Below are 12,345 nucleotides of genomic sequence, written 5' to 3'. Positions count from 1 at the left end.
TACTTCTCAAACAATATAAAACGCTATATTGTCATCGAAAGTGCCCTTTTTTAACCCGAAATTTTACGAGGATTTGGAAACTAGCATGCCATTTCAAGTATAAACACTGATGTGTAATGAATGTAAACCTGGCCTTTACGGTCTGTCCTAACCATCATCATAAACATTGAAATCGAATAATTTAAAACTTGTTTTATTGACACACATATTGATCGATTAATCTGAACTAGCATTTAACATCGGCAATGGGACAATTTCAATTGTATAATATAGTCAAGACAGTGCACGATCCACAGCTACCTCTGATCTTTCGATTTTACCAGTTCGACTAACAGGGCAATCTTTGAGTAAACAAGAATCAAAAGAAGGCCAACAACGAGCACAAGGCACGATACAAAAATGAATAATATTGACTGCTATTAATCGTATCAACAGAGTCATCATTGCTCACTTGATTATGAGAATAAGCGGCTGTTTTTGATGGCAGGGATTGATGACACGTATACAAGTTTATGGCAAATGTAATCGTGTTTTCCGGACCTCCTTCCGATTTTGTGTGACGATGTGCTTCGCTGAAGGGGGCGAAGAACCGTATAGCAGTCTAAGACATTGAGCTTCGTAACTTCACTAGTTAATGCATGAGGTATACAAGCTCATTAGTGATGAAACATTTATACGTGGAAACACAAAACAACTGTATAAATATTTCAGATAACGTTTTGGACCAATTAGTCAAATTGGAATGAACGTTTCGTCAGTAACAGATATTAGCTTTTTTTTTTTTTTTTTTTTATAGAAGCCTTTAAGTATAAACAGTGTTTGTGTTCCGCGCTAATAGGCACCCAATTTGCGTTACATTCAATGCATTGAGAATCCACGCAATGTTTTTCCTGATAAATAGCTACAGTAAGTAATGCTTCTAGAAGACAGACTTCACGATGGCCATACAATGCAAAAGTTAGTTAATAGTCTTCCCAAATGTTATTGATACAAAAGTTTTAGAAAGAGTCCTTCGTCCAAACTATCGCCAGTTAGGCACAACGCTAATTGGTTCCTACGGTAAATACTTATATGTAGCGATTTGAATACGGAACCATTATTAAAAGGGGAAATGTGACGTAGAAACTGGCCTAGAAAAATTGATAGAGTCGGGACCCGAGAGGTCCAACGTCTGGCTGGGATCTGTATGAGTTCGGCCCACGACAACAATATGATAGTTGAAGCAGGACTCGAAATAGTTACAGTGCCGTGCGAGAGAGAGAGAGAGCACGCTGTAGAGGACCTTTGAATCGAGTATTGGATTATAGATCAATTGGAATCAGGTCGAGAGTAAGGACTAGGAGAAACTAATTATAAAACTTATTATAGGAACGAATTATACAACATGTATAGACCACAATGTTTTCGCTAGTCTTCGAATAGGAGAAGGATATTTCTGCAGGACGTGTTCATTCGCGTCCAAAGGTTTCTGTTTGCATGAAAACGGGTTGATTGACGTGTGCAGTGACAGTGCACCAATCGTGACGGATTACAAAAGAGTAGGCCATAACGGCTCAGTTCGTGCATGGAAGTACATGAGAATGATAATACTTGTAGAAATGACTAATTAATGTAGGTTCTACTGACCTGTCTTTCACACTTAGATTTGGCCTGAATTTGAGACACTGTCTGATCAAACCGGTCGAGTCAGTTGCTAGTACTGCCCACATGGCCTGCTCAATAGGCCTGACGCCTAGCGACGTGCAGGAACGTAGCATTCACGCCCCGCCGATCAGTTCAAATAGCCTAAAGCAACTTCTTTCAGCTAGTCATCATGTTTGTCGAAAAGCTCAAGCTAAATAAGAGTTTTAAGAGAGAGCCGGTTGCAAACACTGTGTTACAGCCTGCTTGCAGTTTTCTTCTCCGAGCAACAGCGAAGAGTTTCGGCTAAAGTGATATTTACCCCTCAATGTGAGTTACTTTCTGTACAAGGCGAGTCTACAGGTCCGATAGAACACCGTGCTGTTCAGTATTTCCTCTAGTCTTCTTGTCAGTAAAGACTCGCTATAATGCAAAGGTCCTCGAATATAATACATTTCGATGAAGACACTCGTCGGCTATTTTCAGAGAGTGAAGTTGGCTCTCGACGAGCGAGCTTAGCTTATTTACTTACTTCCGCTTCATCGGGCATCTGCCTAACACTCACACCCATAGATTCCTCAAGGGACAAATTTACTCCTTGAAAGCTTCCGCGTGCCTCTTGACAGGACTAGTTTGAAATGAAAAAAACGCAGCACCCAGTTTTGTAGTATTGTAATTCTATTGACCGCCTGAAACCATTACGCCGCGCGCTCGCTTCGCTGAGGTTAAAGTAGGCGGTAACTGCTAATGTACCTTTGCCTACTCCAAGTGGAAATTTTAAGCAGAAGAAGACCAAAATTGCGCTTAATGAATTTTTTTCACGGAATATGTCATCTTGATGAGTATATAACATTTGTTTATTTGGGCAGCCCAACTGAAGTTAGCACATGGCACGTTCATATAATACGGTAAATAATATTTGGAAAGAGCGTAGACAGGCTTAGGGTAGTTTATGTTTTTGAGTAAATTAAACTTCAATTCAAAACCTGTTGAAGAATTTACTTTTCGAGGTTATATTCAGTGTTGCCTGCTGGAGTTTAACATTACCTTTCTGCAATAACAGCTCTGTTGTAGCAGACTTTCCAAGCACCTCTACCAATCAACCATTAATCCACAGAACCGTGGTTAAATATTATCGTAATTTTATGATAGATTTTCTCGGATTAGTTTGAGTAAACCAACAGTACGGTCGGCGAATTTCTCATTCAGATGATCGTACTTTGTCTGCGAGGTTTTATCATCGGCGAGTGATGGAATCTAACGAAGTGGAACATAAGGTCAACTTGTGCTCGAATCCCCGCGAGGCCCGCCTTTGCTGATTAAACAAAGGAAACTTTCCTCACGTTTTACTATTGAGCGATTCATCTACACACCCTAACGTACAACTAGCCCCATAAACATGATCTTCGTTCAATTTGTCTTCATTTTCGTGTTCTCGAGTGAGCTTCTGTTAAAAATAGTCGAATAGTTGCATGTGGGGATTCGTAGTAGTCATATTCACAACTGTCTCTGTCTCAATATTTTGAAGCTCACGAACCAGCGCCTGGCGTCTGCTGTCTCCAACTGGAAGGTCAACACATATATATTTGCCTACCATTTAGTGACAGGGTTCTCTGCTACCGAGCGTTTACTAGCGTTACAGGTGGAACTGGCGATCCGGAAAGTCGGTGTGCCGATTTTTATGTTAAATGAATAAAGCATTTTGCCGCCGATAAAAATATACTGGCCACCATCGCCTTTATTTGTGCTTGGCTCGTTGCTGTTGTCGATTGCTTCTGTATATTTCACTATGTTATGATGGTTTGTTATAATGCCGATAAGAAAATGCTCGATGCGAATGAGAGTGGAACTAATAGCTCAAGACACCATGAATATTTGTCCAGAAAAGGTGCAATATAAGGGAAAATATAAAGCGCAAATGAATGAAGAATTAGCTAAGGAAGACTTTTGGGTTATTGCGTGAGGGTGACTAATTAATAGATACGTTCTAAATGGCGCACAGTTTGGATATGGTCATTTGATGCCCTTTCATCGATTTAGGCCAGCCAAGTTCTCAAAAAGGGACTATGTCATCGTGTTCGAAGCCCAGCAAATACTTTGAAGCTAACAAGCAGATAGACAAAGATATGGAAGCTGTAATTGTTAATAGCAATCGTATCCTTTTTTTTATCTTTATATGTTTCCTTATATATGAATAGATGTCATGTGAATCGTTTCTCATATAAGAAGCGATTCTTCTTAGAATGATTGTCTGGTTGTGTAAAAAAGTCCGTTCATTCTTAGCCTGACATATTTTTTCTGTTAAATATTCACTAATATAGGCAGAGAGTGCACAAATTCAAGGCACTATCGTACGACATTCTTGTCGCAAAAAGTTTAACCTGTCGGCCTTTTGAAACTAGGCAAAAACTATACGCAAACACAAACCACAAATCAATGAATCGTACCTTCAGACGTTGAGGCACGTTTGCAGGGAATACTATACCACCAGCAACATATAGAGATCGGCAAGCAGTCTCCCCAAAACGGTCTCTGCCAGTGTTGAGCTACAAACGTGATTATATAAAAGGCTAAATGAGAGTTTTAAAACTAAGCTTGTTCATACAGCTGAACGATAATAACCTAGGTCATTACTGAAGTGAGGCAAACATCTGTTAAGTCGTTCCAAAAGCTAACCGAGACTAATTCGGTGTTTATGCTAAAATTGCTTAAGTGTTTGCATTCTACTAATTTCCCCTTAAACTGTAAGATATTCCCGATTGCTTTCATACTTCTTAGAACAGATTGTTAGCCCATGTACTCATCTAAGCCCCATGTCATCCATGGTATGTGTTATCTAAAATCCAAGGTCGGTATAGAGTGGCAGCATATTCAGTAGTGATCAGCAGCTCGATACCTGAATTTCAGACGCTGTTCTTATTTCCTTTTTTTTTTAAATTTTTTTTTATTAAATATTCTCTCTCAGCTTAGCGCACGTGATTGTGTCCTTACGTATTGAGCTCATGACCTATGCATCCGTCGTTGAGATCCGCTTCTCGCGACATGTCGGCAACGGCGCGCCGATACCGTTTAGATGACGAGTGCGATTCGGTAGTTTTTGTTTGCATTTCAGCAGCGTCGGACAGCTCAAGAAGCCAAATAGAAGCAGCAGCGGCCGAAGAGGACAGCAGATCAAACTGTAAACAGAAACAGCCCGTAGCATCACGCAACCCCCGGCCGATCGTATAGAAACAATAAATTTTCCTCCTTCGCTGACTTCGCGGGCGTCTGCTGCTGCTACTACTCCCGCTGCAGTAAAGAAATATCATCGTAGAGGCGCAACTCGCTTTTAAATCAGGGCGTACAAGCGAGCATCTATTTGTCAGAGGAAGAAAAAGTTCTATATCTTCATGTGTGTATACGTACGTTTATACATATATATACACATCACGCATCCCCTTTTTCTAAGTGTAAATCAGTCGTTTGTGGGTGTTACTGATGCTGGCAAGGTTACGCAAGCAGCTGACGTCAGTTATAGTAAGCCTCGACTTGTTGGTGGCTAAACGGACATACAGGCGACGAGGACGATCTATTTTATTTATTCAGCTGAAAGTCATTACTCAGAGCAAAAGTGTATATGAGTAATCGTATTTGTCACGACGGCATTTTACATCAAATCTTCTAGACTATGTAGAATTAATTCTGTTACATTTTTATGGAAGCTGACATTTTTTTATAGACCGGGGTTTGTAATGTGATTATGTAAGCTCAGAATGAAATCGTAAATGAAATGTTTATTAGACGTATTCCCGATTGAACTGAGAATTGAACGTTCTTTCAAAATTGGGCTTCTCTTACATATCCTGCGGTTACAGTATAAAGAGTGGCGTACTGATTATTAGGGTATTTTCAGCTATGTATTTCAGGTCTCAAGTGGCCATTTTAAACACGAAGGCTTGATGGACATTACATTCGATCGCCTATCACTAGATTTATAAACGTATTATGTGTATACTATGCTTGTATCATTGCTGTATTTTATATATATTCCTTTTGTATTTTCCAAGAAAAACCTACAAACTCATAAACAAAGGTTGCTTCTAATATATTTTTGCCGATCAAGCAGCGATATGCGTACGACTAAAGACACTTCGCTATCGTACATCGCGTTTCAGAATAGAGATTTGTGAAACTCAGTCTATCGTTACTTGCACTTCATGTTGAGTGCAACGACTGGTGTCTAAAATTGAGAATCGTAGCCTTCAACCCCGATGTCCTCGTGTTACGTGTGTGTCATCTTTATTCATGAATATGTTAATCATTAAAGACTGAACCGGGGACAAAGATCGCCTTTACTAGAACTACTCTGGTAAACGGTGAAACCTGCTTGGATAATCAGCCTGCTTGCGTCAGCACGTGCATCTGCACGCAGAAGATCGATGAAGTTGGGCAAACGTAAGATGTGCTTCTCGACAACGCTAGATATTGTCCTGTAACAGTGAACGTAAACAAGGTTGCAGGGCGAAGAGGCACGATATATTCTTATATACGTTAAACATTCCGATAAAGTGCACAAATTATATGGTTCTGGCAATAGATGGCAAATAAGACGGTTAGCTATATTTAAGCTCAACTTTAGAACGGAAATGCTTTTTACTAACATATCCCATAAAATTCTACTGCCACATAAGTTAATTGTTTTAATTTTGTATCGTATTTTTTTGTTTTTTTCCGTATACGTCTTTTAACAACTAGTAGTAGTGTTATTATTTTTATTTCAATATTTCTGGTTGAGTTTTGTACTCTGTTTATTATAGTTTTATAATATTGTTTTGCTATCATGTACCTTCAAAACAGCAACAGGTTGTATATATGTACGTATAGTTGCTCCGATCAACTAGAAAACCGCTTCACTGGTCTCTGTGGTCGTCGCGTGCACGCCCAAGTAGAAAGATCTTCTATAAAAACAAGACAGCTGGGCTGTCTTTTTAAAAAAAAAAAAACTATTTTATCAATTCGGAAAAAAACTGGGCGAAAAACGACCTTTTTGAGCAGTTCTCCCAACAATGACTAGAAATTTTTGAAGCGTAGGTTCAGTCCACGAATGATATTTTCAAAAAACGATTTTTCTTTTTTTCTGTCATAAAGTCAAATATTCTATTGTGGATGATTGATTCCAAGAAATGGTTCAGAACTTTTATAAAGTATGGGTATATCTAGAGAATATATGGACTGCCATCAATATTTGAAAACTTCACTTTCTTACTGTTTTTAATCGCGAAGGGTTGGCAGGTCCTCGGTAGCACAGTAATCATTTAATGACAATGCTATAGGTGCCTAGGATAATTAGAACACAACCGTAAACTATTCTAATTAGAATAGCGAAGTAGCGGAATGAATTGGACGATGTAATGCCTCTCCGAAAACGTGGTAATGGTAAAACTACAAGTAGAAATGCGCAATGGAACAGACACAATCTGGCAGGGTGATAGAAAAATAAATTCAGATTTACGGATCAAGCTCAAACTATGTAGAGCTAAACTAGTTTTATAGTAGATCGAAAAAAAACAAAATGTTTAGAAGCGTACCGTATATGTGCATAGTGTAGACCATACATAAAATAAGGGATGTATATATATATATATACATTTTTGCATTTACTAAAGGCAGTAAACCATCATCCATCGTATAGTTTTTGGGCTAATAACAGGCCTATGCAAGGGCTAAAAGTGACCAAAACATTTGAGCGCTTTTTTTCTGGTACAAAAAGTCAATGATACCGGATGAACGCATGCTTGCCCCGACTTACAACCCACTGAACTCCCAATTTAGGTATATATATACATGTACATATGTATATAATTTCTAACTAACATTCTAACTAAATAACAGCCTTCACAATATATGGTCGACTTATCATTGGCTACCATCTTCTTCAACTAAACACTACTAACCATGCTGCGTACACGCAGCATTCGCATGCTCCCGTGTCGCTACGCCTTTCGCATGACCAGCGGTATTGGGTCCTTCAACGTCCCCCTGCTGGCTACTTCCTTAGCGACTCCGTTGCAGTCCTCCAACAATCCTGACGCTTTCCTCCTCCTCCGTTCTCGTTATAGTAAATACCAGACACCTTTTTACGGTCTGTATCTGGCTGCATGCTCCCCCGTACGGCACATGTTTGCTTTCCCTTGTGAGTCACGCCTCCTTCCGTCAACACTAGTCCCTCGCGGCCGAACTCTTTCTTTCGTTCCTAGCTTCGCGCCGGCAACGACGTGGACCACGATCTGATCCGAGAGGTCTTCCTCCTGCAACGATCTGGCTCCCAACAGGCCTGCCTTTTGCGACAATCTGGTCCCCAACCAGCCTGTTCCTCCAAGGATTTTATCGAGCTCTGATTTTTTTCCTGATGCTGGCCAATTTCCAGGTATCGTGACTTGCTCGCTTCTACAGGTTTAGTCAGGCGCAGACTTCACCGCTGCCATCAACTTGTGAAGGACCAGGCCGTTGATCGGAAACCTACAATATATCAGCCGGCGGCTAGGGGTACGATACTTTTAAGAAAAGTGTTCAGTGTATACATATATCTACTTCATAGGTCTTGTGATATTCGGCTCGTCCTGAGTAGTGCTTATTCATTCGTCGTATTTTAACTGCTTCTTGAATCGGTAGCATTTTTGCATAAGTTTAATGAGGGAAGAACTTTTATTAGATGCGTCATATCATGCCACGACTATCTATTCATATTCAGACAGAAGCCAGGACAATGGGACTAGTGTCTATTACTTCTTTATTTTTTATTTATTGAGTACACACATATTTTTATCAAATATCTACATGGACCAATATCCTAGAATATAATATTCTCGATAAAATATATTCATGTTCTAAATTTATAGGTGAATGGATTAACTCACATGGAAGGACCTCGGTTCGGTAGACGACTGTCAGCAGTGATAGGAGTTATTTCTAACCTATCTGGGCGGTCAGCACTACCTAGCAATAGAGACAAGTAGGCATAACTGAATGGACTAAAAAAGATATTATTACATTAGTAAATTCGAGCCCGTACTATCGTCATAACCTATGTCACTGTGATCCTACTATATTTAGGTTTGTGCAGTAGCTCTCGCTTAATAGGATCACACTCCGTGCCCGAAGTCTAAGTTAAATGAGCATTTCACATAATTTCTTAATGTTTAGCTGACGTGAATGCGTACTATATTTCAACGCCAAGATCAGTAATGCGGATAATTAACAAAGACGTTTAAAATGCATTGGAAAATTATGGGAAATAAGGCTTTATCCACATATGTCAATGGGTGTCCTTTGCGAGCAGCGGAATTACTTGCTGTTGTGGTAGAGCCCGAGGTGAGTTTAGTATAAGCATAGTGATATCTTCGAATACTAGTATCGTAAGGTTTCTTATAGCGGGCTGTCCAAACTCGTCATAAACTTTCTGAAAGGGTTGGATATCTGGGTACTATCAACAGAGAATAATGTTCGCGGGCGACCAATAGAGTCGGCAGAAGCGTAAGCTGCTTGGCAAAAGCAATCCATTTAGGCATCCCATATGAAATGTAGGTCTTATTCGTCCACAACATAGGCACAGCAAGACTTTCTTGAGTCTACATAAACTTAGGACTACCCCATCCTTGATAATTGTCTGTCTAGAACAAAATAAAGTTCCAGTCTCGTAAGTGCACTAAAGTACGTAAAAAAATGACCTAATCGCTAATGACCTCATAGTAATTTCTGTCTGGTATTAGTAGAAAAGACATGCTTGAAACAATGACATTATTGGACTTAGAAGGAGCATCCCTAGTCATAGATAACGCATGCTACGTTCATAAAAATGAACAACCGCGAACTAAAGGTGCTCAGAATGAACTGGCACTTTGAGGTAACTTTTCGCCCCATTCCTTGGGACATTCAGTGGTAGACGTCGGATTAAGTACTGTTGTAGAAAAGCGGCTCGTTTGCATCAAGTGAAAAGGTGTCTGGTTGTCGACGTCACTGATTATCTTGCAAACCGATAGCATTACGAGTGTGCGCTTTAAGTTCGCTGTGCAAGCCGGATATTTGATTTGACTGTATTAGGAAGCTGTTGCGTTCTTCCAGCTGGGAATTGCATATCAGCAGCCTCTGTCAATAGATGGGAAACAATGTACCGGTTTTCTTTCTATCTCACGGTTTGGCTGTTGAAATCACAAACGGCCAAATTTAATTGCTGAGGTCATCGTTAGATAGAGATATTGCTCATTTGCTCAAATTTCGCATTTTTCATTATAATGTATTCAATTGTTAAGATGAGTAACCCACCTGTGAAGTCCAGTTACGATGCCGAGCGTCCATCGTAAACAATTCTGCTTGTTCTATCGTATATATATATAATTTCCTTCGTTCGATGACTCCCTACATAGACGCTTATCTCTGACTCTCATGAGCGTATCGAGCAGGCTCTCTTTGCTGTAAAAAAGCCTAAAGTACGTGCCTAAATTTCAAGCTCTATAGTCGGTTGCAAGCTCTGACCAAATACGATTTAAATTGCCCGCGTTTTACTCGTCATTAAAAACGAATAAGTTGTAATATTATTTTACCAGGCTGACCGCGTACTGCTAAATATTTAGCAGAAACTCCATTTCCAAATGCGATCAACGATTGTCTTCTTTAATATAGTAATTCTTTCGTGGTTTGCCATTAACTGCTCTTGATGGTAGGCGTGCGTGATTGAACGTATATTTCTATGTACAGTTGCAGACGTGAAGGAATCATCTAGCTTTTTCTACGAGTAATAACTGGATTAAGCGACCTCCTTATTTTGAACATATTTTTAGTTCAGATACGTTGCATATAGTATTTGAAATATGACGGCGCGTGAGTATAGATGTGATTATTTTCACCCCTAAAAACTGATGCTGGTGAAGATCAGGTAGAGCGAAAATAGTCTCTAACCATTTTTAGCGCTATATAGATTACGCTTTTCATCATTACTAAAGATGTATATAATGCGTTTTGAAGTAGAAAGTCCCTTCCGTTTTACCCGATCGTATTCATTATGAATGGTACAAGGCACTGGCAGCTGGAACATTGCCTTATTGAAATCCCTTTGTCATAAAATAGATTTTAGTAAGCATTGTGGTTACTCAATATTTAATGGATTTGAGATGGCTGTAATTCGCTATCGACAATTGGTTCTTTAGATGGTCTGCATCCTAGGGATAGATCCAGTTTTCTTGCGGTTAAGAGAAGTATTTTTCAGATCAGTCGCGTTTTTTCCTCTTTATGTCGTGACCAGACCATTGCAGATTTTCGCAAAGACCATCGAGGTTTCATATGAAATCTGAGTTTGTAAGATGTTTTTTCGCCTGGCAAAGTCCTGACCTCTAGTAAGCAACATTTTGATACTCTTTTAGAGACAAAACTCTTTAGTGAATAGTATTAGGAGGTTTCTTTATTGAAATGATAAGCAGCTGGGTTCTAAAAAACGGACATAAAAAAATAAGAGTATTCTGGTTATGCTTGGGGAAAGATCCCAAGGCGTCTGAATGGTGAGTTAAATAATCTATAACACAATTAGCTGTAATATCGATTGACACAATTAGGCTACCACAAAGTTTGACAATTTCATATAAATTGAAGCCATACTAAAGAAAACTGACAGTGCCAACAAAATCAGTGCAAGAGATTATGGAAGCACATCGCAGTAACTACTAAGCCTTGAGCCTTTTGAAAGATTAGCTCGTAAACCCCATCAGAGCGTCAATACGAAGTAGATCTAGTATTTCCTAAGGTGAACGCCTTAATCTGATCTACTTTATGATACTGACTAATTGGGGTTACTTAGCGTTGACGGCTTTTCCAGAAATGCCCATCTTGCTTGCAATGTTGAATTGTGGCTATTTTACATGGCGCGATGAGTTACGCAAAATATAATCCAGTGTAAAAAACATGTTATCTTTTAGTCTAGGTTAACATTTAGCTAAAAATAGATGCTGTTCCTTCTTTTGTTTTTTTTTGATAGGCACTTCTGCTAGGGTTCGGACAAATTGAGCGCGGGTTGTGATGTGAGCCAGAGAACCTCTAACAGGGCTCACAAGGCGCTGTCCTCGACTTCAAAGGAACGAGCAGGAGCGGATGTGCCTACACTAAGAAAGGCGAAAAGAAAGGTCTATTGCAGTATAGTGTAACGCTACAAGGCGCCTGATGTAGGGGCAGCCTGGTGGGGCCTGCGATTGCCCTAAAGTGTTGGGGTCTTACCCCCTGGTACGGTTAGTAAGTGGGGCGGGGCTGTTTCGTGCTGACGGTTGCATCAGTGTGATCCGACCAGGCCATGCGTGCCTTCTTCTGCCATAAATAGAGAGATTTCACTGGCTCGATCAACTAGCTACCCTATCCTGTGACCTACCAAATGAAATAAACAGGTACGACTTTTTTGCGGGCCGACGTCAAACCTAACTTCAACGCATGTTTTCCTTAACGTATCGATAATTTCGTGATCCTTCCTTTCTATTATATTACGATGTTTCCTGGTAGACTTCATCTGGGCGAATAATAAACTTAGTTGTCTAGTTCTTTCTCGTTGGGCCTTCTCGAAGCAATCGCGCTACGAACGACGACCCATCCAACATCCCCCAAGCTACCTCCCCGACCTGCGTAACCCCAGAGCCCTTCTCGGCTGAAGCACCGCCGTGATGCAGTTGTTAGAGCGGGAAAGAGGAAGTCTCGTTCTTGTAGTACTGCTGG

General features: G+C 40.1%; 1 protein-coding gene across 12 annotated transcripts in view; it reads left to right on the top strand.

Moving 5' to 3' along the window:
• Positions 1 to 12,057, top strand: part of LOC111247943 (uncharacterized) — a 30,572-nt gene extending 18,515 nt beyond the window's left edge. For 9 of the 12 annotated variants that reach the window (XR_015323536.1, XR_015323535.1, XR_015323538.1 and 6 more), the window contains 3 exons: positions 8,027 to 8,145; positions 8,499 to 8,611; positions 11,624 to 12,057. Coding sequence is in view for 4 of the 12 variants with exons in the window: in XM_086983409.1 (XP_086839535.1) it covers positions 8,027 to 8,145; positions 8,499 to 8,539 (160 nt within the window). In the remaining 8 variants the exon portion in view is untranslated. Of the gene's footprint in view, positions 1 to 3,248; positions 6,055 to 8,026; positions 8,146 to 8,498; positions 8,612 to 11,623 lie in introns of those variants that run through there. The other 3 variants (XM_086983410.1, XM_086983408.1, XR_002672321.2) reach the window with 2 other exon arrangements.
• The last annotated feature ends 288 nt before the right edge of the window (positions 12,058 to 12,345 follow it).

Source organism: Varroa destructor, unplaced genomic scaffold (genome assembly GCF_002443255.2).
Source record: "Varroa destructor unplaced genomic scaffold, Vdes_3.0 BEIS01000003.1, whole genome shotgun sequence".
Taxonomy (NCBI): domain Eukaryota; kingdom Metazoa; phylum Arthropoda; class Arachnida; order Mesostigmata; family Varroidae; genus Varroa; species Varroa destructor.
The sequence above is the reverse complement of the archived record's forward strand: the minus strand, read 5'-3'. Positions and strand labels throughout refer to the sequence as shown.